We start from the raw sequence: 23,272 nt of genomic DNA, 5'->3' as shown, positions 1-23,272 counted from the left end.
AAAATATATATATCACTGGGTTTGTATGTGTATATTTATGTATGTGTACGCATATGTATGCGTATATATATGTATATATATATATATTAAATATAGTAATAATGCACATATATATGCTTTTGGTTTCTACCGTCATGGTATCAATCATTAATATGTGTGCAGACAAGGGAAAAAAAAAAAAAAAAAAAAATCGTAACATTACGAGAATAAAGTCGTCATATTAGGAGAATAAAGTCGTAATATTACGACTTTATTCTCGTAATATTACGAGAATAAAGTCGTAATATTATGAGAATAAAGTTGTAATATTACCAGAATAAAGTCGTCATATTACGAGAATAAAGTCGTAACATTACGAGAATAAAGTCGCAATTTATGAGAATAAAGTAGTAATATTACAAGAATAAAGTGTTAATTTATGAGAACTCTAACAGGAAGAGTGTGTTAAAATGTTGAATATTGAGTATCTTGTGAAGTTATATTTATATATTTATAATATATTTAATATTACGATTTTGTTCTCGTAATATTACAACTTTATTCTCATATTATTATGACTTTATTTTCATAATTTCCTTCTTTTTTTTTCTTAGTTTGGCCCTAATACTCCGTCGTAGGTTTGTGTAGTTTTCGTGATGTTGTAGCTATTTTTTTGGTGAATCCTGCTCAGCAGCGTTTTTGGTTCTTAAGTTAAAATAAATAATCCTTTTTTTTTTGGAACTCTTGCCTCTGGTCTCCTGCATCTGGGTCTTCTCCTCCACATCTGTGACGTTCATGTGTGTTGACATTTTGAAGCATCTGCAGTCCATCTTGCACATTGTCCCGTATGGCTTCTCATCCTCGTTCAAATGACCTTGTTGTTAAGGATAAACTTTTCTTTTAAACCAAGCTATAACAAAGATCTTTTTTTGGGGAAAGCAATTACAGAACGAGAGTGTGGTTTGTTTGTTTTTTTCTCTAAAATATTTGGATCTATTTCTCAATCCATACATTTTTACATACTGGGTTAAATATAAGGCTAAAAACTACATTATTGTGTAGGAGGGTCTTTTACTTGAGTAGTTTGAGTTACACTGAAACCCTCGTTCAAAGGATGCAAGTGAAAATGAATGGCACACTTTCAGTTCTGACGAAAGTATTTGGATATGAGAATCCATTAACATGTACTGTCTTATACTTGTGTCACATTACAACAGTAGTGCAGGCAGAGGATCGCTGGTTGGTTAAGACACTCCTTACAGCTACTAGGAAAACCATCACTAGAAGCTGCTATAAACCTGAATCGCCTACTCTAAAACAGTGGCTGGATATTATTAAAGAAATATGGACGATGGAAAGACTGACCCATATCCTGAGTTTGAGGGAAGGGCTATTTGAGAAGAGATGGCAAAAGTGGACATTTTATCTACAGAAAGCATAAGGATGCGGACCTCTTTTTTTCTGTCTCTTTTCTTTTTTTGGATATATTATTAATGTGCTAACCCACAAGTTTATGTTTATGTTTTTCTACTTTTTATTTTTATTTGTTTGTTGCACGGTGAATATACAGATCATTTTTGTAATCTGGTAAAAATGTGCAGTTGTAATAACCTGAAAATCCAATAAAGACAAAGTGACAAAAAAAGAAAATGAACGCCACACTAAGTACACTGTTAATGTTGTACTTGTGGGAAACATCCATCCAGCAGAATTTACAATAATTAAGAACAAAGTTCTCACTGAGTTTACAGATGCATCTAATAAATCTCATTCGTGTCTCACTGTGACTCAAAAGTGCTTTTCCCTATTTTTGGTTAATTCCAGGAAAAGTATTCCTCAAATCAAACCCCATCATAAAGCTTTATTGAGCTAAGATGACACCCTGCAGACACAGACATAAGCGTCAAAATCCTTTTCTCACAACTCCTACACCCACGACACTTTGGATGGCACTTCTGTCCCCCCAGAGAAAGAACCCGGAAACGTCCCCCCCGTGTTAGCCGTTGTGTTAGCAGCTCCCGGCTGCTCGTTAGGGCTGACTTTCACTTTTTTCCATATAGGATTTATTTTTGACTGCACATGTGATGGGGAACTCCTGCTTTTTCCACAAGGGCTGTGTGCTGCGTGTGAAGTGGTGGATGACTTCACGGAGAGGCTCCCGTCTTCCCGATAACGCGGTGAGGAACCAGACTGGTACGGTGTGCTGGTTTTGGGGTCAGGATGTGGTGTAGACGTGACACCAGTGCAGGAGCGCTGCAGGACTGCTGGCAGCTCCGTCTGCTCACCCCGGCCTCGTGGTGGTGAGGTAGCGTCTCGCCTAGATCAAGCAAACAACATAAATGAATAAAAATAACCATCACCATTCTTATTTGAGATTTAAAAGTGGCTTTAAAAAATTATAAGACACCCTACCTAACCTAAAGGGGACCTATTATGAAAAACAGGTTTTCTCTTGCTTTAACATATATAAAGTGGTCTCCCCTCAGCCTGCCAACTCAGAGAAGGAGGAAAGCAACCCGGATGAGACGTCCAGTGTGATGTGGATCTACGAGCCAATAAGATTCTGCTCCCGTCGTGACGTCACGACAGGAGCGATGCGTGAAACCACTAACAACTAACTCTGGCCGGAACAAAAACAACAACTCCGCCAGTCGAAATGTCGAGAAAAAAAGTGGAAATGTCGAGAAAAAAAGTGGAAATGTCGAGAAAAAAGTCAAAATGTCGAGAAAAAGGTGGAAATGTCGAGAAAAAAGTCAAAATGCAAAATTAATGTTGAAGTACAATTTCGAGAAAAAAGTCAAAATGTTGAGAAAAAAGTCAAAATGTCGAGTAAAAAAGTCGAAATGTCGAGCAAAACAGTCGAAATGTCGAGAAAAAAGTCGAACTGTCAAGAAAAAAGTTGAAATTTCGAGAAAAAAGTCAAAATGTCGAGAAAAAAGTCGAAATGTCGAGAAAAATTTGAAATGTCGAGAAAAAAAGTCGAAATGTCGAAGAAAAAAGTCAAAATGCAGAGAAAAAAAGTCAAAATATCGAGATTAAAGTGGACCTATTATGAAAACCAGTTTTTTTCTTGCTTTAACATATATAAAGTGGTCTCCCCTCAGCCTGCCAACTCAGAGAAGGAGGAAAGAACCAAATTCTGCAGTGTCTGTACAGCCGCCCGGATGAGCCGTCCAGTGTGATGTGGATCTACGAGCCAATAAGATTCTGTTCCCGTCGTTACGGAACCAAAATGCAAACCACGCCCACAACTATAAAACCGGTAACTGCATGCTAGCGTCCGACTATCGTAGCACTGCGTGACATCGTCTCTCTGTCCATCTCCCTCCAGCAGCTGCCACTTTATTGAGGTTTTTGTAGTGAAATGAGGAGGAATCATAGAGATAACTTCTCATTTCAACTAACTGGATCAGCCGTTCCTCATCATGACTGTTTCCTACAGCGCTTTCAACCGGCTTTCAACGTGAGTGACAGGAAGAAAATAGAAGCAGGGCGTCCGACAAATGTTCAGCTCAAAACGGCGCTGCGTTGCTGCGGCCAGTTAGGACAGTCCAATAGCAAATAGAGCAATGGAATTGATTTTGTCGCTGACGCTCGCTCGCATCGCATACAGTTATGACGCGGTGTAACTCCGCCGGCCGGAGCTTCCACCATTTTTTCGTAGCGGTGTATCGTGTCATTCAGGCAGCCAATCAGCACAGAGCCTCATTATCATAGCCCCGCCCACTCAGAATCCTGCATAGATAATGAGGTTAGAGAATGGGAAGATAAAGACATGGCTTAGAGGCTGAATTTCTCATTTATTTAGCAAAAACAATCAAAAGCTTGTTTTTAAGACATTCAAGGTAAAAATAGGTATTAGATGCTATAATAGGTCCCCTTTAACATGTCTCATGTTTTTATTCACAGTGAAATACCGTTGAATTAAAGTTTAACTATTTTGAAGGTAACAAAATGCCATGTAATGCTAAGAGAAAATTACAGGCCCATTTAACCCCTAAATACTTCTTTAGATGTGACATATTTGGTAATAAAAATAGCATCCAGAGGCCCAGAGTCTCTTTTATTTCTTAATACAGGGTATTATTTCAGATGCCTAGATGCCCAGAGTCCAGATCAGTGCTATTGACAAGAATGTGGACATATACAAACAGAGATTCCTAGCAGAGTGAAGTGCTTGTTCACGCCCCTAACAGCAGTTGCATGACGCCAGGAGGAAATGCAGTTGATAAGGGAGCTTTTGTACAGTCTCTCTGAGGTATTTGGACCGAAGCACCCTGGAAGATCATTAAAGGAACATTCAGGAGTTAAACCGATGCTAGATCTATTATTAGATGGCAAAGGGGAGTCAACTTTAGCTCAAGCCCGGAAACAACCTTCAGGGCTCGTTTTACTCAAAACGGCTTCAACTTACTTTGTGTTGGTTCTTAATGAAAGTTTACAATCTCATAACAGACCGAGGGTTGTTTTAACTCCAAAATGTTCAACCAAAACCTCGGAAAATTGTTAAGTTTTATGTCTTTTTTAATGGTACATAATATATCTCCTTTAATGCTCCACAACCTCTGCTTAATACGGCTAAAATACCGACGAATCTTGGTATTACCACATTCAACAGTTGGTAGAGTTTTCGGCTTTTACCAGCTCCCAAGTGAAACATCAATCTCCTTAACGGCTAACATCTCCACTACTTTCTTAAGCACATTGCAAACTAAGTCTGTCATTTCCTGAGCTGCAGGATTTGAGATGTTTTTGATTGAACACAGCTGGTCGCTGTGACTGAAAGTAGTGCAAAATCAGTGAAGGTGAACCGTAACATTGACCACAGACTGTATAACAAGACGTGGCCAAGCCCTCCACGGTGTCACCCTCCCCAGTCTGGTACACGCAACAGTTTTGCTTTATATAATTTTACCCGATGTGGAACAAAAAGAAAAAAGAACCCCCCCCCCCCCCCCTTCAGTAGATATGGATGTGAAGTCTAGCTCTCTCTCGCTACATTTCAGCCCCTCTTCCCTCTAATGGCACTTTTCCACTAGGGGTATAAGGTGCCGAGTAGATACTTTTCTGTAACTATTCTGCCGAGGTTCTAAGCGGCTGAGTCGGCTGTATCTGACATCATCAAACTACAGACCACTGATTGGCCGGGGGGTTGGAGTCAGACATCTGAGTCAGGACGTGACATCAGAGAAAGAGACTCTGACGGATTCTTGTTCATTTTATTCAACAGGCAATGACAGCAAAAAGTCTGTTTCATGATCCAACTCTGAGGTGCAGATGTTCATAAACCTGGTGCTGAGGAGAGAATTAAAAAGGAATCTAGAGGTGATAAGGAATGACCAGATCTACCAGGAAATCTGTCACTTCATAGCTGCTCGCAGCTACCAACAGACTTTTCATCAGCCGAGACAAACTAAAAAATAAAAAGTTTCTCTCACACTCATTTTTTAACTTGATATCGAACACACCCCACAGACCCAGGAGCACATCTATCATCTCCTCCAGGTTCTACATCTTTAGTGTTGTTGTCTTCTTCGTTTAGATCACACAATCAAATACGTCACAGCAGCTTCGCTCCAATCTCCTACTTCTGCTCCAGGTGCTGGATTGTTATGGAAAAGAAACCGGGACGAGTTGTGTCAAACTAAACTGAGAGCTGAGTAGGTACTAGTGGAAAAGCGCCACTAGTGGAGGGGTCACCAGCACAGTCCACACACTGGTTTGGCAAAGCTTTACGCTGGATGTGTCAAATCAAGCTATGGAGAACAATGCTATTTTTTTATTTCTGTTGCAAAGTTGGACATTTTAACATTGTGGTTAATGGAGAATGGATTTTTAGAGCCCGCCCACCCCCCCAGTGGCCAGTGGAGAAACTACAGCTTTTCTTATTTCCGTTTTGGCTTCAAGCTGGAAATGAGAATATTGGCGCTCACTTGAGACCCGTTGTGAAGCCAGAGGTAGTTTTGGGTTCAGCTGATTAATCACTAAAACCTCCCCTTAACATGACCATTGTTTTAGCAATAGGCTGCTTGGAACCCCCGATTACCAGAGCTGTCCCCTACACAAGGGGCTCTGGTAAATTGAGCGCAGAAGCCTGAGAACAGGCTGGTATGTAAAGGGATTTATTAAAGCTCACATTTCTGATCAAATTAGTATTGTGATTATCTAAGAAGTAAAGAAAAAAAAATCAAGGAAGCCTCTTACTGGAGTTGTTCTTCTTTGAGCTGAGGGTGCTGCCTCTCATTTATGGGGTATGTGTGAAACAACACCATGGCTACCAGCAGAAGTGTGATGGGAACCGGGGAGAACAGCACAATCAGAGCTGTCACCACTCCGTCACCCTGGCCACACGCACCTGCATCGTAGCCAGCAATCCTGCGGATGATAACGCCAAATACCGGGTGATGGGGAGGAACGACAGACACACGAGGGGACTGGATGGAGGTCTTAGGCCCGGTCCCAATTCTCCCCCTCGCCCTCGTTTTCTTCATTTCCCCTAAATTTTGCGTGTTCCCGTGAGGGTAGTGGTGTCCCAATTCCTCTTTACCTAGGGGGAGTGGGCATAACGAGGGCAAAAAAAATGGCGGACATTTTCTTATTTTTTTGTGAATAAAATCAATATTTTGAGTTAGTTTCTGCATAAAAATGCGTTTTGATTACATTTCTAGCGAGAAATTTTACTTTCATAATATTCACTCAGTGAATGTACATAATCCCTTTTTTGTCCGTTGTTCGCGAAGATCGCGCCAGAATAAAGGCTGTTAGGCTACACCGTAGGTTACGTAACCTACGGCGTAGCTACGCCGTAGGCTCTGCGTCGATTTGACTCGCCGACCGAGGGCAAACATAATTTGCAGACTCGTCTCAGACTGTGACCGAGGGAGCAAGCATTTTTTTTGTGGGAAATAGAGAGAAATAATCCTGTGACTCGTCAGATTTGTTTTGGATGTTTCTGATATAATAGTTTTCAGAAACCACAAAGCTGTTATCTGGGTAATTTACACACTTTCAGATAAAGCTGAAGTGAAGATAGCGGAACTGATTTATGGTTCCGCGTTAAATCGACGTAGGTTACGTGGCGACGCGCGCCGTACGTCGTACCCTACGCCGTAGGCTCTGCGTCGATTTAACGCGGAACCATAAATCAGTTCCCAAAGCCGGCAGGCAGAAATCTCGAAATTTTCGGAGCAAATTTCTTAACAGGCGTAGCTACAACTGTTAGATTTCATCTATTAAACCAACATTTATCTTCCTAAATGATTTATTTCAGCTAGTGGTAATTCTCAACAGAGCTGCAGGTTTCTGTCCCGGGATGACGGCGCTGGGTTGACCCAGCGATCACGTCTGTACTCCGGCTGCTGCTGCTCCCCGGGGCCGGGGGCTCTTCTCATCTCCGAAAACGTCGAGTCAAATTTCTTAACAGGCGTTATTTGGATAAACTGAGCCCAAGTTGGGGATCTTAACGGTTAATTTTACGCCTGGAAAAAATATTAAAACTTAATGAAGTGCCATATTAACAGCGCTACAGCTGAAATTAAAACAGCTTTTGGCTCTCAGCTTCCTGTTCAGGTTAGGGATGAAAACGAGGGGGAGTAGGAGAAATGGGACAGGCACCTGGGCCAAGTGCCCTAGATCTCAAGTGCCCTAAAATCTCCCCCTTCTTTTTTAGGGGGTAGGGAAGAAAAGAAGGGCGAGTAAAGAAAAGAAGGTATTGAGATTGGGTCTTACTCACTGCAACGTCAGGGTGGAGAGTCCGGCTGACAGCCCTCCTGCAAGCTTGCTGCAGAAGGCATAACCGGAGAAGAACAGGGGCTCCAGCTCTTTAAAAGGGGGGTGTCTCAAGGCAAAGTCATCCACCACATCCGGGAGCATGGACCTGTGGGATCCTTTCTATTATTAAGGGTTTGTGCTTCCTTTGTGGATTAATAAAGTGTTATTTAATCCAATATACAGTTGAAAATACCCAATGACATGTTATTTATAATCCTGGGCTCCGAGCAGTCAGCAACACATATTTTCTTGAATACTTAATAATACATGCTGAATGCTCCACATTCAGTTTTCATCCAGATTGGATGTGACAGGGGACTGGGAAGGGACGGCAGAGTTCATGAAGGCTGGGAGCTGACTCACCAGGGTAGCAGGAACACGGTCGCCACGCTGAATCCCATCACCACGCACATGGTCATGAAGACTGGCAGGCTACTGGGGACACAGCCAACTACCACCGCTGCTGGGAGGAAGAGCTGACACACAGAGGCAGAAAGAGATTCAAATCCGGGAAATTAAACGTATCAAGGGATACATTTTTGATTTCTCACAGATAGTCCGATGAAAAGGGTGGCCTTTTTGCCGATTCTCAGAAGAACTATTTGCCACAGAGGAACTGCTACTGTAGCAGAAACCTGCGGGGAAATAGCCACACTTCAGATTTGAAAGGCTTCCAGAGTTGCTGAAATGCTTTTTTTTAAACCGTGGAGGGGAACGTCTCACCAGCAGGACCAGCAGGAGGAGCTGGAACTGAGATCCCAGGCCGGCTGCATGGCTGCAGAACAGTGCAAAGTTCCCCAGAGACATCTGTGGTCAAACAGACGGGTTAGACAGCGTTAACAGATACTACTGATACTGATAGTACTTTGCAGAGTAAGGCCCCGTTTACACGGAGCAAAAACTGAGGTGTTTTCATGCGTTTTGGCCAAAGTGGAGATTTTCAAAAACTCAGTTTTCACGTTTGCGTCTAAACAGAGGTAAACGGAGATTTAGGCTTCAGAACGTCACATTATGCAACAGACACGTCACCAGCGTCCTGTGTGCGACCTGTGTTTACAATTAGTTTGGCCACCGTCAATATTTTCTATCACTTCTCTGTCACTCCAAACGAAAGACTCTCGTTACGTCTTGGAAGTAAAGCCTGAATTATGGTCCCGCGTTAAATCGACGCAGAGCCTACGGCGTAGGGTACGCGGCGATGCGCGCCGTATGGTGTGCGTCGCCGCGTAGCCTACGCCGTAGGCTCTGCGTTGGTGTAACGCGGAACCATAAATCAGCCTTAAATGGAAGTTACACGTCACGTGTCATTTGTTGATGTTTTTTCCAGGATTCTGATTGGCTGGCATGACATTAACAGCTTATTTATGCGGATTCGTGTAAACGAAGAGATTTTGAAAACGATCTCGTGTAAACGATGGAATTTTTCAAAACGTAGCAGGAGAAATATCCGTTTTTGTAAATACCCGGCTATGTGTAAACGGGGCCTAAGGGACAAACACATCTCAGCCACACCGGGCTCAAATCGTACCTGAAATCAGGCCAGCTGACAGTCTTGCCGGGGCCCCGGACAAAATAATCTAAGATGGGCCCCCCTGCACCCGGATCTCTCCTTCTCCTCTTCCTCTGCTCTCCCTCTGCTCTTCAGGTTTTTATACAAGCTAATGGACGTTAACATTAGAGCTAGCCAGTTAGGTTAAGTTACAGGGTTGGTAAACGTTGTAACTGTTTCTTACCTTGCTCTACGCTGACTTTATTAATTCCAGCTTCACCGTCACCCCCTTTTTAAAATATTTGTGTAGAGAATCTCTGAGGCCTCTATTTTCTTCTTCTCTTCTTCTCTTTTCTCTTCTTTTCTGAGCACCGGACTTGTGCTGACCGGACATTTTGACCATTCTAATGGTTGAATTAAAGGAGCATGAAGCTCCTTTTAAGAAATGAAACTCTCTAGCGCCACCCTTCGACACGACGGCCGTTGGGGGTACTGCAGCCAACAGCGAAGCCGGCACGGGAGAACGGGGAGAACGCGCATGCAGCGTCATGTGACGTCACATCTGCAGGACAGCGTGGGAAATTCGGCCTCCGAATTGCAGCACATTTTTCAGCAACAGCCTGTTCAAGACAACGGAGAGATACACTAGAGGGCTCACTCTTTTTGGTTTGGAACGCTTCATCTGACATTATTGCTAGAAAACTTAAAACGTATACGGATTTTTTTCATAAATCCTGCCTCAAGCTCCTTTAAATGATAACATCAAATTTTGATCAGCGCCAAACCATTTTTGTGTTGGGGGTTCTTGACCACAAGGACAATTAGGAAGAAAACAAATAACAAGCTTTTATCTAACTCAAATACTACATATTTTTTCCACAAATAGGCATATTTTGAAACATTTTGAAAAATTATTCCATAATTTGATGAGAATTAAAACATTTTTTTTTTTTTTTTTTTTTTTTCTTCAGTTCTGGCCCCCCCCCCCCCTACCCTGGGCCCGGGACGACAGACCCGTTTGTCCCCCCCTGTCGGCGGGCGTGCCTGAAATGCAGAAACACTGAACACGAAGCCGAGCAGGAGCCGTTGGTAGGGAACATGGCACAGCAGCATCCTCACAGATCTCACATACGATGGTTGTATTCTATCACCAGGGCAACCAGGCGCTAAAAATAAGATGAAAGAAAAAAAAAGAACAAAGAAATGATGGTTGCATGACTCTTCATAGGTGAATACTTCAGCTAGGTTGAATAAATGAAACACAGAACTCTTTCACTCGCGTTGTCAGATGTTTGTGACGAACCAAACTGTTTTTACAGGTGAAAAGTGTGTTACTGCGTGTGTTTGAACGCTGCTGTGTGCCTGACTCACCACGCTGCTCCCTCACACCGAAGAACACAGCCGTGCTGCAGAGGAAGAACAGCGCTCCCATGACCAGCGCCGAGGCCACGAAAGCCTTTTGCTGTGGGCGAAACGCACACTTGGAAGTGTGACTGGCCAACAAAGAGTTATATCATCTACACACTCATGAGAGGAAGCATGCAAACAGCAGTCAACAGTTCTCCTCATTAACTGTGTTATAATTAACACAAGTGTGCTGATTGGTTTCACTTGAGCTTGAGAGAAGGCTTTCATATGAATACAACACTTTATTATTTATTAGTAGAACTAATGCCACTTAAAACTGGAACCTTAAATGTTCAGGTTGTTATCATGAAACCTGGAGGGAAGACTGTGTTTAAATAGAAGAGCTTTGGGGCCTGGCAGGCAGATTTAGACTCTACAAAAGCAGCTTTTCCTCCGATTTTATGCTGATTTCATCTTTCTTTAATGCTGAGGAAGATTTCTATCACACTGTTATTTAATAAAGCATAATTACATTAAGCTTTTTCTTTTACAAATACTTTTAAACATACTTATTTTTCTACTCGAGACTGGACATATTTGTAACAACCTAGTCACAAAAGCAGAGGTGGGTAGTAACGAGTTACATTTACTCTGTTACATTTACTTGAGTAAGTTTTGGGAAATATTGTTCTTTTAGGAGTAGTTTTGAATCACTATACTTTTTACTTTTACTTGAGTAGATTTGTGAAGAAGAAACTGTTACTCTTACTCCGCTACATTAGGCTACGTTGAGCTGTTACTTTTCTTTTATCCCTTTTATCCACGTACGCGTCAATCTCATGACATCACTGAGTGATTCTTTGGGGAAAATGTTTGTTTTTGTCACATTTACACAGACTCAAACACACACAGAGTTTCTATGAGTTCATGTTTGTTCTAGTTCTGCCTGGTTAAAAAAGAAAAGTACAAAGGCTTGAAAGTCTTTTCCTGACCCTGCACCCCAACCTGGGACTTTCTGATTGGGCCGGAGCTTCGGGAGCTGCGTGCTGGCCTGCGGTCCCCACTCCTGGTCATCCCGTTGCTGCTTCCACCTGCCTGCTGTGCTGTTGCCGTCCCTGACCCACCAGTCTGGCCCTCGGCAGGAGGGTCCCCCCTTATGATCCAGGTCCTGCTCAAGGTTTCTTCCTCCTAAAGGGGAGTTTTTCTTGCCACTGTTTGGCTTAAGGTTTTTCTCCCACTAGGGGAGTTTTTACCTGCCATTGTTTATGTAATAACTGCTCGGGGGTTTATGTTCTGGGTATGGGTCTCTGGAAAGCGTCTAGAGACAACTCTGTTGTAATTGAAAATTTTGTGCTACTTGTGCTTAATTCATTTTTTTATTTTGTTATTATTTTATTTATTTTATCATATATTAAAGTACTTGAATTTACTTTAAGATTATTTTAATTTAAGCTATTTTTATTTTTTATTAATTTTAATTTATTTTATTATTTTATTATTATGATTTAATTTGCCTGAAGATGATTATTTTGTACTTTTTTCTGTTTGAATGGTTGTGTTAAAAAAATAAATCAGACGTTACTCAACAGTTACTCAGTACTTGAGTAGTTTTTTCACCAAGTACTTTTTTACTTTTACTCAAGTAATTATTTGGATGACTACTTTTTACTTGTACTTGAGTCATATTATTCTGAAGTAACAGTACTTTTACTTGAGTACAATTTTTGGCTACTCTACCCAGCTCTGTACAAAAGTATAAATACAATAAAATACACACACACAGAGGGATCCTGCTGTCCCGTTCAGCTGTGAGTGACTCTACTCTCTCTGGCAGATATCTCTCTCCATCAGTCTCTCCTGTCGTCCCAAACCCTCAACCCTGGGGCTGGTTCTGCTGGAGCTTCTTTATTACTGTTTTTACTCTCCGCTGTGACCGTGTGTTTGCTCAGGACCGGGGGGGAATTGCACCTCAGTGACAGTGAAGATTCACGTCAATCTTTGAATCCAGACTCTGCTAGAAAGAATCAGATTATAACTGAATTACAGTGAAACCTATTGAATTGGAATATAACTGGACTGACGTGGACCGTATGTCACTGCTCTGCGTTCTGTGTAAAGGGCCCTCGTGTGACTTTTGTTATGAACTAACTCTAACCATAAAACCAACGTTTGACCGTAAAAAGGTCCTTTAATCTTGTTTTAATCCCCTCAATGTACCCATCGAACATCAAGACCACACACACTTGCATGTTGCATTAATCTCCATTCATCTGGCACAACTGGACCCCAAGCGTAACCACCACCTTCATTCCTTCCCCCGACCCTTCACCTCCGTTCACACCTCAGCTCTAACGCCATCCAGCAGGGGCGTCAATTCAGTGGAAGCTAAGGTATGGCAAGGTTACGAGTCACAGAACTTAACTAGAGTATCAATCAACACGTCCAGCAAATACTCATAACAGAAGTTTGCTATGGAGCTTATCTGTGTGGTCAAGAAAATTGGAACTTTTTCAAATGCAGTCTCGCTCACTGCAAAAACTCAAAATCTTACCAGGAATATTTGTCTTATTTCTAGTTAAAATGTCTCATTTTTAGTCAAAAAATCTCATTACATTTAAAACAAGAGTCATCACCAGAAAAATAACTTGTTATTTGACCATTTTCACCTGTTTCAAGTAAATTTTCACTTGAAATAAGTAGGAAAATCTGCCAGTGGGACAAGATTTATCTTCTCATTACAAGCAAAAAAAACTTGTTCCACTGGCAGATTTTTCCACTTATTTTAAGTGAAAATCTACTTGAAACAGGTGAAAATGGTTGTTTTTGAGTCTTGTCTTAAATGTAATTAGATTTCTTTTTACAAAAAATTAGACATTTTAACTAGAAATAAGACAAATATTCTTGTTAAGATTTTGAGTTTTTGCAGTGTACAGTATAATAACTAGTGAAATCGATCATGTTGTTCTGATTTGCATTTGTAGTTATTCTATATGTATTAAGTAATAGAATAATCAATACAAATAGACACAGAGTAATTCCATAAATGTGTATTTAAAAAACAAACATTTACATTTTCCCTTGAAGCCGAGGTGTGGCGGCTGCCGTACCTTGCCATACCTAATTGACGCCCCTGCCATCCAGGTTCTCAGGAATCCCCTCCTGCCCCTTTAAGACTGGACTCTGGACCACACAAGGATACTAATGAGCTACATACCTAACCCACTGACTTAACTTACACTTGCTTGCAGGAGGTAACTGCCCCCCCCATTCCCTTCCCAGCCGGGCCTTGAATCTTTGCTGGGGCACATTTCTGACTTCATCTGGTGGATTCCCGCATTGTGATTGTATAAACATGTTTTTGTCCTCGCGTTGTGAGTAATGCATGTCTACACACAGACATACAGCAGATGATTGCACAACAATGCCTCCATCAAGCCAACAGCCGTTAATTACAGGGTAACCAGAGCTCCCTGGGACTACGTGAGTACAATGGCAACCCAAAGCTGCCAGGCTGCAGCAGAAATACGAGCGCTGCCTCAGGTAGTTTCCTCTTTTATTTGACCACAGTACCGTTTCCTGCAGCGAGGCAGCTTGCGGTGCTGACGTGCTCGGGGCTGCTTGCTGGTCCGGCAGCTCACAGGCCTTCTGCTTCTCTGTGTTGTACACCGACACAACGTGTCCCTGGACCAGGGAGGCCAGCAGCATCGCCGTCATCTCCACGCTCATCCCTGGCCAACAGAGATGCAGGGAGGTCAGGCCTCCGTGTGTCTGAGGGGGGTGACGTGTGACTGACGGTAGTCCCTCTTACTGTAGGCGGTGGCCGAGTCCCTGTCCCTCTGACGGCCCCCCAGGAACATGTTCAGTGACAGGTAGGGGACGTTATAACACTGCTCACGGATCCCAGCAGGAACACACGACACCCACAGACACAGACACAGGCACATTAACCACGGTGATGCTGCTCGGAGCAACACGCCAGCAGATACAGTGAAAAGAGAATCAAGTCCTGTATCCATGGCAACGTTTGTCATCATGGCAACAAAAGGGGGAAAAAATTATTAAGAAAGTAACGATGCAATGCATGTTTTTTTCCTCATCTTTTCAGGTTCTCTTTATGGCTCCAGAGCCGCATGCGGCTCTAGAGCCGCCGTAGTGGCTCCTGGAGCTTTTTCAAAAATGTTTGACCTTTTTTTCTTTTTTTTCTCTTTTTTTCTTCTTTTTTTTCTCTTTTTCTTTTTTTTTGTTTTTTTCCCTTTTTCTTCTTTTTTCTTTTTTTTCTCGTTTTCTTTTTTTTCTTCTTTTTTCTCTTTTTTTCTTTTTTCCTTTCCTTTTTAATCTCAAAATCTCGACATTTTGACTTTTTTCTCGGGATTGTACTTCAACATTAATCTCGATATTTCGACTTTTTTCTCAACATTTTGACTTTTTTCTCGAAATATTGACTTTTTTCTCGACATTTTTTCGACTTTTTTCTCGAGATTTCGACTTTTTTCTCAAAATGTTGACTTTTTTTCTCGGGACTGTAGTTCAACATTAATCTCGACATTTCACCTTTTTTCTTGACATTTTGCCCTTTTTCTCAAAATTTCAACTTTTTTCTCGAAGTGCATAATGAAGAAAAAAATCTTCCCCCAGTTCTAACTAATATAGATACATGCAGCATGTGTTGCCTTCATTCTAAGGCTGATACAAGACTTTTAATTTTTTGCGGCTCCAGACATATTTGTTTTTGTGTTTTTGGTCCAATATGGCTCTAAAACATTTTGGGTTGCCGACGTCTGGCCTAGAGACCATCCAAGATGTGATGTCCACAAATGTGGACGCCAGGTCTCAGGTCTGTTTTTGGTCCTAAAACAATCTGAAATGTTGGAAATCACAGCGAAACTGTTCCCAACTGCCGACCATCTAACAGACTGTGGAGAGCAAAAACAACTCTAAACGGAAACAATGTTTTTGTTATTTAAATTCTTAATTGCTAAAAAAAAAAAACAAAAAAAAAAACATGATATTCTTGTTAATTTTGGCAAATAACATTCAAGAGAACTCCATCTACGTCAAGCCAAGGGCCTGCAAGTGTTCAGATCCTTTACTTAAGTACAGGTTTTATTATAGGAATGTAAACATGTCATTACAGGAAAACGTCAGGTGGGTCTTCATTTGAAACAGATTTTTAGACTTGAAGTAAAATAACAGTTTCACTGCATTATTAGATCAGCTGAACATTTATTGACCTGAAACCAATCATTTTAGAGGAAAATGGTTTTAATGATGCTGTTAACAGTTAACAGCTCTGTTAACAGCTCATAGGTATCACACAAGTAAAGTGGACATTAGTGATTTTTTTGTAAGGTGTTTGAAGCCAAAAAGCTTGAAAACTAACATTTTAATTTATAAATATATATTTTAAAGGCTTGCCCAACTTATCCATAATATGAAAACCAATAATTACAACTGTAACATAAATGGAGTGGAAAGGAAATGATATTGCGTTCATGTAAATTATGATGCATGAGACAGAAATAACAGGAATCCTCCAGAGAGGACTAGAGGAGTGAAACCTTCACATACTTACACTCATGAGTGTTTCAAACAGGCAGGTGGCGGTCAGGAACCAGAGCACGCTGGCGGCCTCAGACATGGAGTCTTTGGGCTGAAACCACAGCAGCAGGTAGGACAGGACCGCAAAGGGAGTGGAGATCACCAGCCTGTGGGAGGAAAACCCTGCTGGCTCAGCCGGACCGGAGGATGATGCTGGCTAAATCAGGACGTGTTTGCTACCAACCAACCATGGGGTGAGTTTACCGATCGCTGTCCATTTACTGCGGCTCACCAGGTATCCAACCAGAGGGTCCGTCACAGCATCCCAGGCCCGGCTCACAAACAGGACCATGGACACGTAGAAGGCCTCCATCTATTAAGACAGTGATCATCAACTGGTGGCCCGCGGGCTGAATCCGGCCCACGGAACAGTCCAATCGGCCCGCGACTGGATTCTTCTCTGACGGGCCTCTGACAGCTCAGGATATGAATCCTTGAAATGTGTATGTTTAGTGTTGTAGTGACGGCGCAGATTATATTCTTTTGCAACAGCAACAGTTTCGTTGCAAATGAGGGAAACGGGTGACGCATTTTGGAAGGTTGGCATGATAAATGCAAACTTTTCAGTCCAATCATCGTTAAAGGATCTGTTTTCCACATCAACTTTTCGTTTCGTGGCCTTTGAGAGTACTGCCAATTTAACTGTGTTAAGAGGCCTTTTCCTATCAATTCCGTGGCGTTTGTTTTTCAAGTGATCTATAAATAAAGTTGACTTAATTGAGTTGAGGCAAAATCTCTAACACTCCTGGTGGATGACTGTAGTTTAGGTGATAGGAGACTGACTCATAAAGGCTAAAAATTCCTTCAGTTTTGTGATGAATGGAAAAAAAATATAAACAATAAACATCAAATAATAACGTTATGCCAAAATTTGATTTTTATTTCATCTTTATTTGAGGGTCCGGCCCCCAAGGTGACTGTCCAGTAAAATGCTGGCCCTCTGACAAATATAGTTGGCGACCCCTGTATTAAGATAACACGCTTACCAGCTGGTAGTTTTATCCTGACGGCCAGAGTCAGGACTGAGGAGGCTACAGATCAACTCTTTCGTGAATACACCAATTCATTATTCTTCAATTTTAAAATAATCAGATTTTTTGACATAGTGGAATTCCAAACAGCACAATTCATGTATAAAGCTAGGAACAACTTATTACCATCTCACCTACAGGAAATGTTTTATGACAGAGAGGGGAGGTATAATTTAAGGGGTTCTCTAAATCAGCCTTTCTCAACCTTTTTTCAGTCATGACACCTTTCAAAAGTGAATAAAATCTCACGACACCCCAGAGTAAAATATAATGAAAAACCACACTGCATCGCTGTAAATGCATATGACGCGCACGTACGGTGCGAGTCGCCGCGTAGCCTACGGCGTACCCTATGCCGTAGACTCTGCGTCGATTTAACACGGAACCATAATTCAGGCTTCACTTTGAACGGCGCGCGGCACATTTAAAAAAAAAAAAAAGACGTTTATATGCGCCTAATGGTCGTCAAAATACGGTATCTTATTTATTCATTCATTCATTCATTCATTCATAGGCAAAAAGAATGTATTTATGTATGCATTCATATATGAAATGTCAGAATAGGTCATTTTTTGACGACACCCCTAAAGCAGTCAGAGGACACCCCAGGGTGCCGCGACACCCCTGTTGAGAAAGGCTGCTCTAAATGTTAGGACTCCCAGAACACGAACAACAATGACAAGATTTTCTATATCAGTCAGAATTAAACTATGGAACAGAATGGATTCAGAATTAAAACAATGTCCAAACATTAACCAGATGCAGAGTATAATATAAGATAGAGATAGAGAAAGAGATAGTATGGTGTAAATAAGTATATTTATATAAATATTTATATGGGCATGTGTGTACAAATATATAGAAATATTCAACTATGTGTATGTATGTATGTATGTATAGGTAAGTGTATGAGCATGTGAGTATAATTATAGTATAGTTATTATAAATACTTGTTAATAAATGATTAGTGAATGGGGGTAGGATTAAATAAGTTTACACTTCTTCCTACTCCTTTTTGCACATGTAATTAAGATATTAAAGGAGCATGAGGCAGGATTGAGGCAGGATTTATGAAAAAAATTTGTATACGTTTTAAGTTTTCTAGTAATAATGTCAGATGAAGCGTTCCAAACCAAAAAGAATGAGCCCTCTAGTGTATCTCTCCGTTGCCTTGAACAGGCTGTGTGCTGCAAAATGTGCTGCAATTCTGGGTCTGAATTTCCCGCGCTGGGCTGCGGATGTGACGTCACATGACGCTGCATGCACGTTCTCCCCGTTCTCCCGTGCCGGCTTCACTGTTGGCTGCAGTACCCCCAACGGCCGTCGTGGTGAAGGGTGGCGCTAGAGAGTCTAATTTCTTAAAAGGAGCCTCATGCTCCTTTAATTGTTAAAGGATGAAATTCTTTGTTTTGTTTTTCTTATCTTCTCTTTTAATTGTTGTCTTTTACATGTACAAAATAAAATTAAATCAATCAATCAATCAATCTCTGGAAGTGTGAGAACAGCGTGGACGTTTACCTTCACAACATCCAAAAGGAAAATCTGCAAGGAGATCCCTATAGCGGCTGTGGTGATCTGGTGGGGGGCCCCGCCCAGAGCGAAGCAAACCTTCCTGACCCGGGGAATCCCCCCCGACCCCTGCAGGACCAGAGGAGCACAGGGGGATCAGAGGAAACAGCCCTGAAGAACCCCACCTGACAACGGGCTGGCCTGGTGGGAAGCTGCTGCAGGAAATCAGCTCACACGGACACTAAACTAAACCCTCTTCAGCCTCTTTTTAAAGCAGGTGTGTCAAATGTGCGGCCCGAGAGAGGTTTTCATGTGGCCCGCGAGAAGTTTCCAACGCAAAAAAAAGAAATGTTAATTTACTAAAAAGGAAGGCCTAAATAAAAAAAAATTAAAAATCGCAGCATATCCGATAATATATTTCTTCTACAAATCCATCGTTATTCCACAAAGAGAGCAGTTTTCGACATTTCTTTAGTTTTCTAGAATGCATTTGTCGATTTTATTTCTTTGTAGACGGCCATTTATTTTTATTAACTGACTACTATTATATATTTTCGCAGGAAAAATATAACTGCTAAAAAAGATGATAGAACATATTTATTTGGAGAATTTCAGTTTTGAATACGAGGATAGTGACAAAGTAAAACAGTTAAAAGAAGTGCTGACTTTTTCGGCACACTGGCGTAAATATCCGCGCCAATTTTTAAAAATAAATACACTTAATTGTACTTGAAAAATCTCTAAATCACAAAGAAACACTCTCGGATGTAATAAGAAAGATTTAGCTTTTAATTAAATTTCCTATAAAAAAGCGAAATATAAAAAAAACATACTTGTTTCTGTTTATCTTTGTAAAATTATATTAAAAGTATCTTACATAATTTGAAAAAAAACGAGAAATTTGTGTAAACAAAGTGCATATTTCCTTTAAAATTAACTAAACTGATATTGGATTAGATAACAATATTAAAAAAAAAGAATTAGAAAAAAATATTTTCGCACCGTTTTTGTTATTTTGAGCGTGCGGCCCGCCAAGCAAAATGAGTTTGACACCCCTGATCTAAAGCATTCTTGGGCCGGAGAGTCTTTCCTGATTTCACTGGAGTCTTGACTCTGACGTTTCTTGGTTGGCTGACATGCTGCCCTGTTTTATTATGCATTTGCAGCACAAACGTTCTTCCCTCCATTTTCACCACAACTTATACAGCAATATAAATTATAACGAAGGAGGACGGATTTATATAGAAACCTGCTTTATAAATCACAGTGAAAATGGGACATAACCTTTGTTGCAAATTTGAAATGGGACAGTTCCATCGATTCTGGTTTCAGCTCATTTACAGCACAAGGTACAAAACTGGTATGAAGCAATTTGTAACATGAAAATCGATTCTTAAAACCTCCTGCAGCCCAGAAAGGAGGAAAAAGATGCAAAGAGAACAGAAAGCCTTTTTTCACAGGGAAGCAATGATGTAAGTGTTTAGAAATAACAAAACAATACAACCACCTTTCTGTAAAATTAATCTCCTAACAGGTGACTAGTAGCAAAGTCTAAAATCCATGTAAAAGACGTTTGACTTAGCTCGATGTGTTCTTCCTAAATGACTGCCGGTATGAGATAGGGCTGGGCGATATATCGAGATTTTAATATATATCGATATATTTTCAAACGCGATATGGTACGAGACAATATCGTTTATATTGAGAAAAAAAAAATTATGATTTTGATATAGCTTATTTTGTGACAAATTGACTTGAATGTTTTATTTGAGATTTGCACAAATGTTTTGTTATTTGCACAACTGTCAACCTCAGTGGAAAAGTCTGCCTGTTACTGTCTACATTGTATTAATTGCAGTGTATTTTAATTTAATTGTTATGCAGGAAAGGGATATTTGTTTTATTTTATTCAAGAAGCATTTTTATTCTATATATGCAGGCAGTTTATTTTTATTTCTTTTGTTTTATACATTTTGATATTGTGCAGACCTCTGTTAATAAAGGAACCTGTGTGACATTTGGCACGAGGCTTTGTATTAAAACTGACTGTTTTTTTAAGGGTTTGCCTCAGAAAAAGATGAAGTTAACAGAGATGCTATGCTATAATGCTTTGGGGGAAACCCCAATTATGGCACGGAAAAAATATCGATATATATCGAGTATCGCCATTCAGCTAGAAAATATCGAGATATGAAAGGGCCAATAAAAAGTGAGACTGTGCATCTGAAATTACAAAAAAGTACAACGGAAGTCTTGAACAGAATTAAAAGAGCAGAGATCTTTTCTTACCCTCTGCTGATCCTCTGTGCAAGACTCCCCCGTCCGCTTTGATACACAGTTTCTTAACTTCTGGAGTTGATGTGTAAAGTTCTGAAAGCAGCTCATTTTTTTGGATGGCAGGAGAAAGAAATGCAAAGCCGTGCTGCGTGGAGCAGACAAGAAATGACTCTCCAGCCACTCAACTTAAATCCTCTGGTCTGCAGGTGGAATCTGGTTGAGCAACTTCCTCTGTGCCCAGTCTCCGTCGGCAGCTCACCTGCTCGTTTTACACCCTTTAAAAGTGACGTTCACTGTAAGAGGTCCGTTTTAAAGATTAGATGAAAGGAAAAATACTCCCAGCAAACATTCTGAGATACACGGACATTGATCAGAATACCAGAGGTGTCTTCAGTATTCACATTCATTACTCAGGTAGAAGTATAGATACTAGAGTTTAAAAATACTCCTGTAGAAATTGAAGTATCAACTCAAGTTTTTTACTCAAGTAAAAATATAAAAGTACTGGTTTCAAAACTATTTAAAGTATAAAAGTAAAAGTAATGTAAGGGGGAAAAAAGCCATTAAGGACAAAAGCCATTGAAAATGATGCATCTTAGTATAATGCAAATATATTAAAGAACCATATATGTGTACTATTGAGCATTAACATGTGTTTCAGAGAGCAGCAGATATGATGACTAGTTGTCTATAAGTATTGTAATGGTGCAAAAAGTCAAACTTCAGAGCATGTTATCATTTATCCTAACCTTTATTGGAATGTACATCCAAGTTTAGTTGCAGGAATCTGAGGGAACGGATGTAAGAACAAAACTGGACAAGAACATCTGAAACAACCACAACCAAATTCACTCTATCCGGATGGAGCAATTTAACTGGATAGTTTTTATTAAAGGCCCAAATGAAATAGAGTAACGAGGCTGTTTTTAAAATGTAAGGAGTAAAAAGTACAGATAATTGCGTGAAAATGTAAGGAGTAAAAGTAAAAAGTCGTCTGAAAAATAATTACTCCAGTGAAGTATAGATAACCAAAATTTCTACTTAAGTAAGGTTAAAAAGTATTTGTACTTCGTTACTTGACACCTCTGCTGGAGTATTCCTGTTATTTCTGTCTCATGCATCATAATTTACATGAACGCGATATCATTTCTTTTCCACTCCATTTACGTTACAGTTGTAATTATTGGTTTTTGTATTATGGATAAGTTGGGCAAGCCTTTAAAATATATATTTATAAATTATGTTGTATAAATAATTACTCCAGTGAAGTATAGATAACCAAAATTTCTACTTAAGTAAGGTAACAAAGTATTTGTACTTTGTTACTTGACACCTCTGCAGAACACACACTGTAAGATACATTTTAAAAAATCCCACTCAGCACACACAGATTTTATAAGTGCAAAGAAAGTCGACACCTTTAATTGAAAATGAAAGTCCTCTTTATTTCCAGAGTATTGCCTCATTCATTCTCTGTGAAGACGGTTCAGAATAAAGACCAGAACACAGTGCTCCCCTGCAGAGCGGCGCGTTGCTCTGACCTCTTGTGGGCCGCCTGTGAATCTGTCCATGAAGCCCGCGGATCCCATCAGTAACCGTCAGTCGTGATAAACTAAGTACAACGCTGGCTTTTTAAATCATTATCTGCAGCAGAAAGAAACAGGCCCCGCTGATAAAGGCAATATAATCAAATGAAGGATGCTTTGCAGTCATTTTCATGAACATGAGATAAAAACAGAGCCATGACATGGACGTTTTAAGCCAAACCTGACATCTATGACTTCCAAACGGTTTGCATCAGTGGTTCTGATAAGGTGCCAGAGATTAGAACCTGCTCGGACAGATGAGTCAGGTTCTCTTAGCGTTTTCAGCCTATGGTGTGGAGATAACCCTCTAAAGCTCCTCAGGGGTCTACAGTCGATATGTCGCCTCAGTATCATCCATCAACTAGATTCATCTATGACTGGCACTGCAACCAACTGACAGCCCATTCATCCAGGACCGGCTGTTCCAGCACATTTAGTACCAGAGCACGGGCTTTCATGGAGAACTTAAAAAGAGCACTCAGATCATCACAGGAGCTGCAGGTAACACTCAAGAGTGGACGGGTGAAAGTGAGAGTTGCAGAGCTGTCGGGACACAGTAAGAGCCAACATACAGCCGAGGGAAAAAGAGATAAAACCTCATTAAATTCAAAGGTTATATTACAGGAACAAACCAAACACAGTCTGTACAACCCAAGATAAACACTGGCACATGACTGTCATTATTA

The 23,272-nt window shown here is 40.7% G+C and overlaps 2 protein-coding genes across 2 annotated transcripts in view; one reads left to right on the top strand and one right to left on the bottom strand.

The window, feature by feature from the left end:
- The window catches only part of LOC133456711 (syntaphilin), a 104,313-nt gene that overhangs the window by 20,698 nt on the left and 60,343 nt on the right, over nucleotides 1-23,272 (top strand). The window lies entirely within an intron of this gene.
- mfsd2al2 (major facilitator superfamily domain containing 2a-like 2) lies at nucleotides 1,751-22,589 on the bottom strand. The gene is made up of 14 exons (XM_061734643.1): nucleotides 22,542-22,589; nucleotides 18,733-18,852; nucleotides 16,372-16,496; nucleotides 16,158-16,290; nucleotides 14,394-14,472; nucleotides 14,156-14,313; nucleotides 10,610-10,700; nucleotides 10,283-10,404; nucleotides 8,473-8,556; nucleotides 8,301-8,384; nucleotides 8,113-8,225; nucleotides 7,712-7,855; nucleotides 6,184-6,354; nucleotides 1,751-2,296 (listed from the first exon to the last, which is right to left on the bottom strand). Exons 1-14 carry the CDS (start codon nucleotides 22,587-22,589, stop codon nucleotides 1,906-1,908), a joined length of 1,863 nt encoding a protein of 620 aa, XP_061590627.1. The 3' UTR covers nucleotides 1,751-1,905.

The sequence above is a fragment of the Cololabis saira genome, chromosome 12, assembly GCF_033807715.1.
Source record: "Cololabis saira isolate AMF1-May2022 chromosome 12, fColSai1.1, whole genome shotgun sequence".
Taxonomy (NCBI): Eukaryota; Metazoa; Chordata; class Actinopteri; order Beloniformes; family Belonidae; genus Cololabis; species Cololabis saira.
The sequence above is the reverse complement of the archived record's forward strand: the minus strand, read 5'-3'. Positions and strand labels throughout refer to the sequence as shown.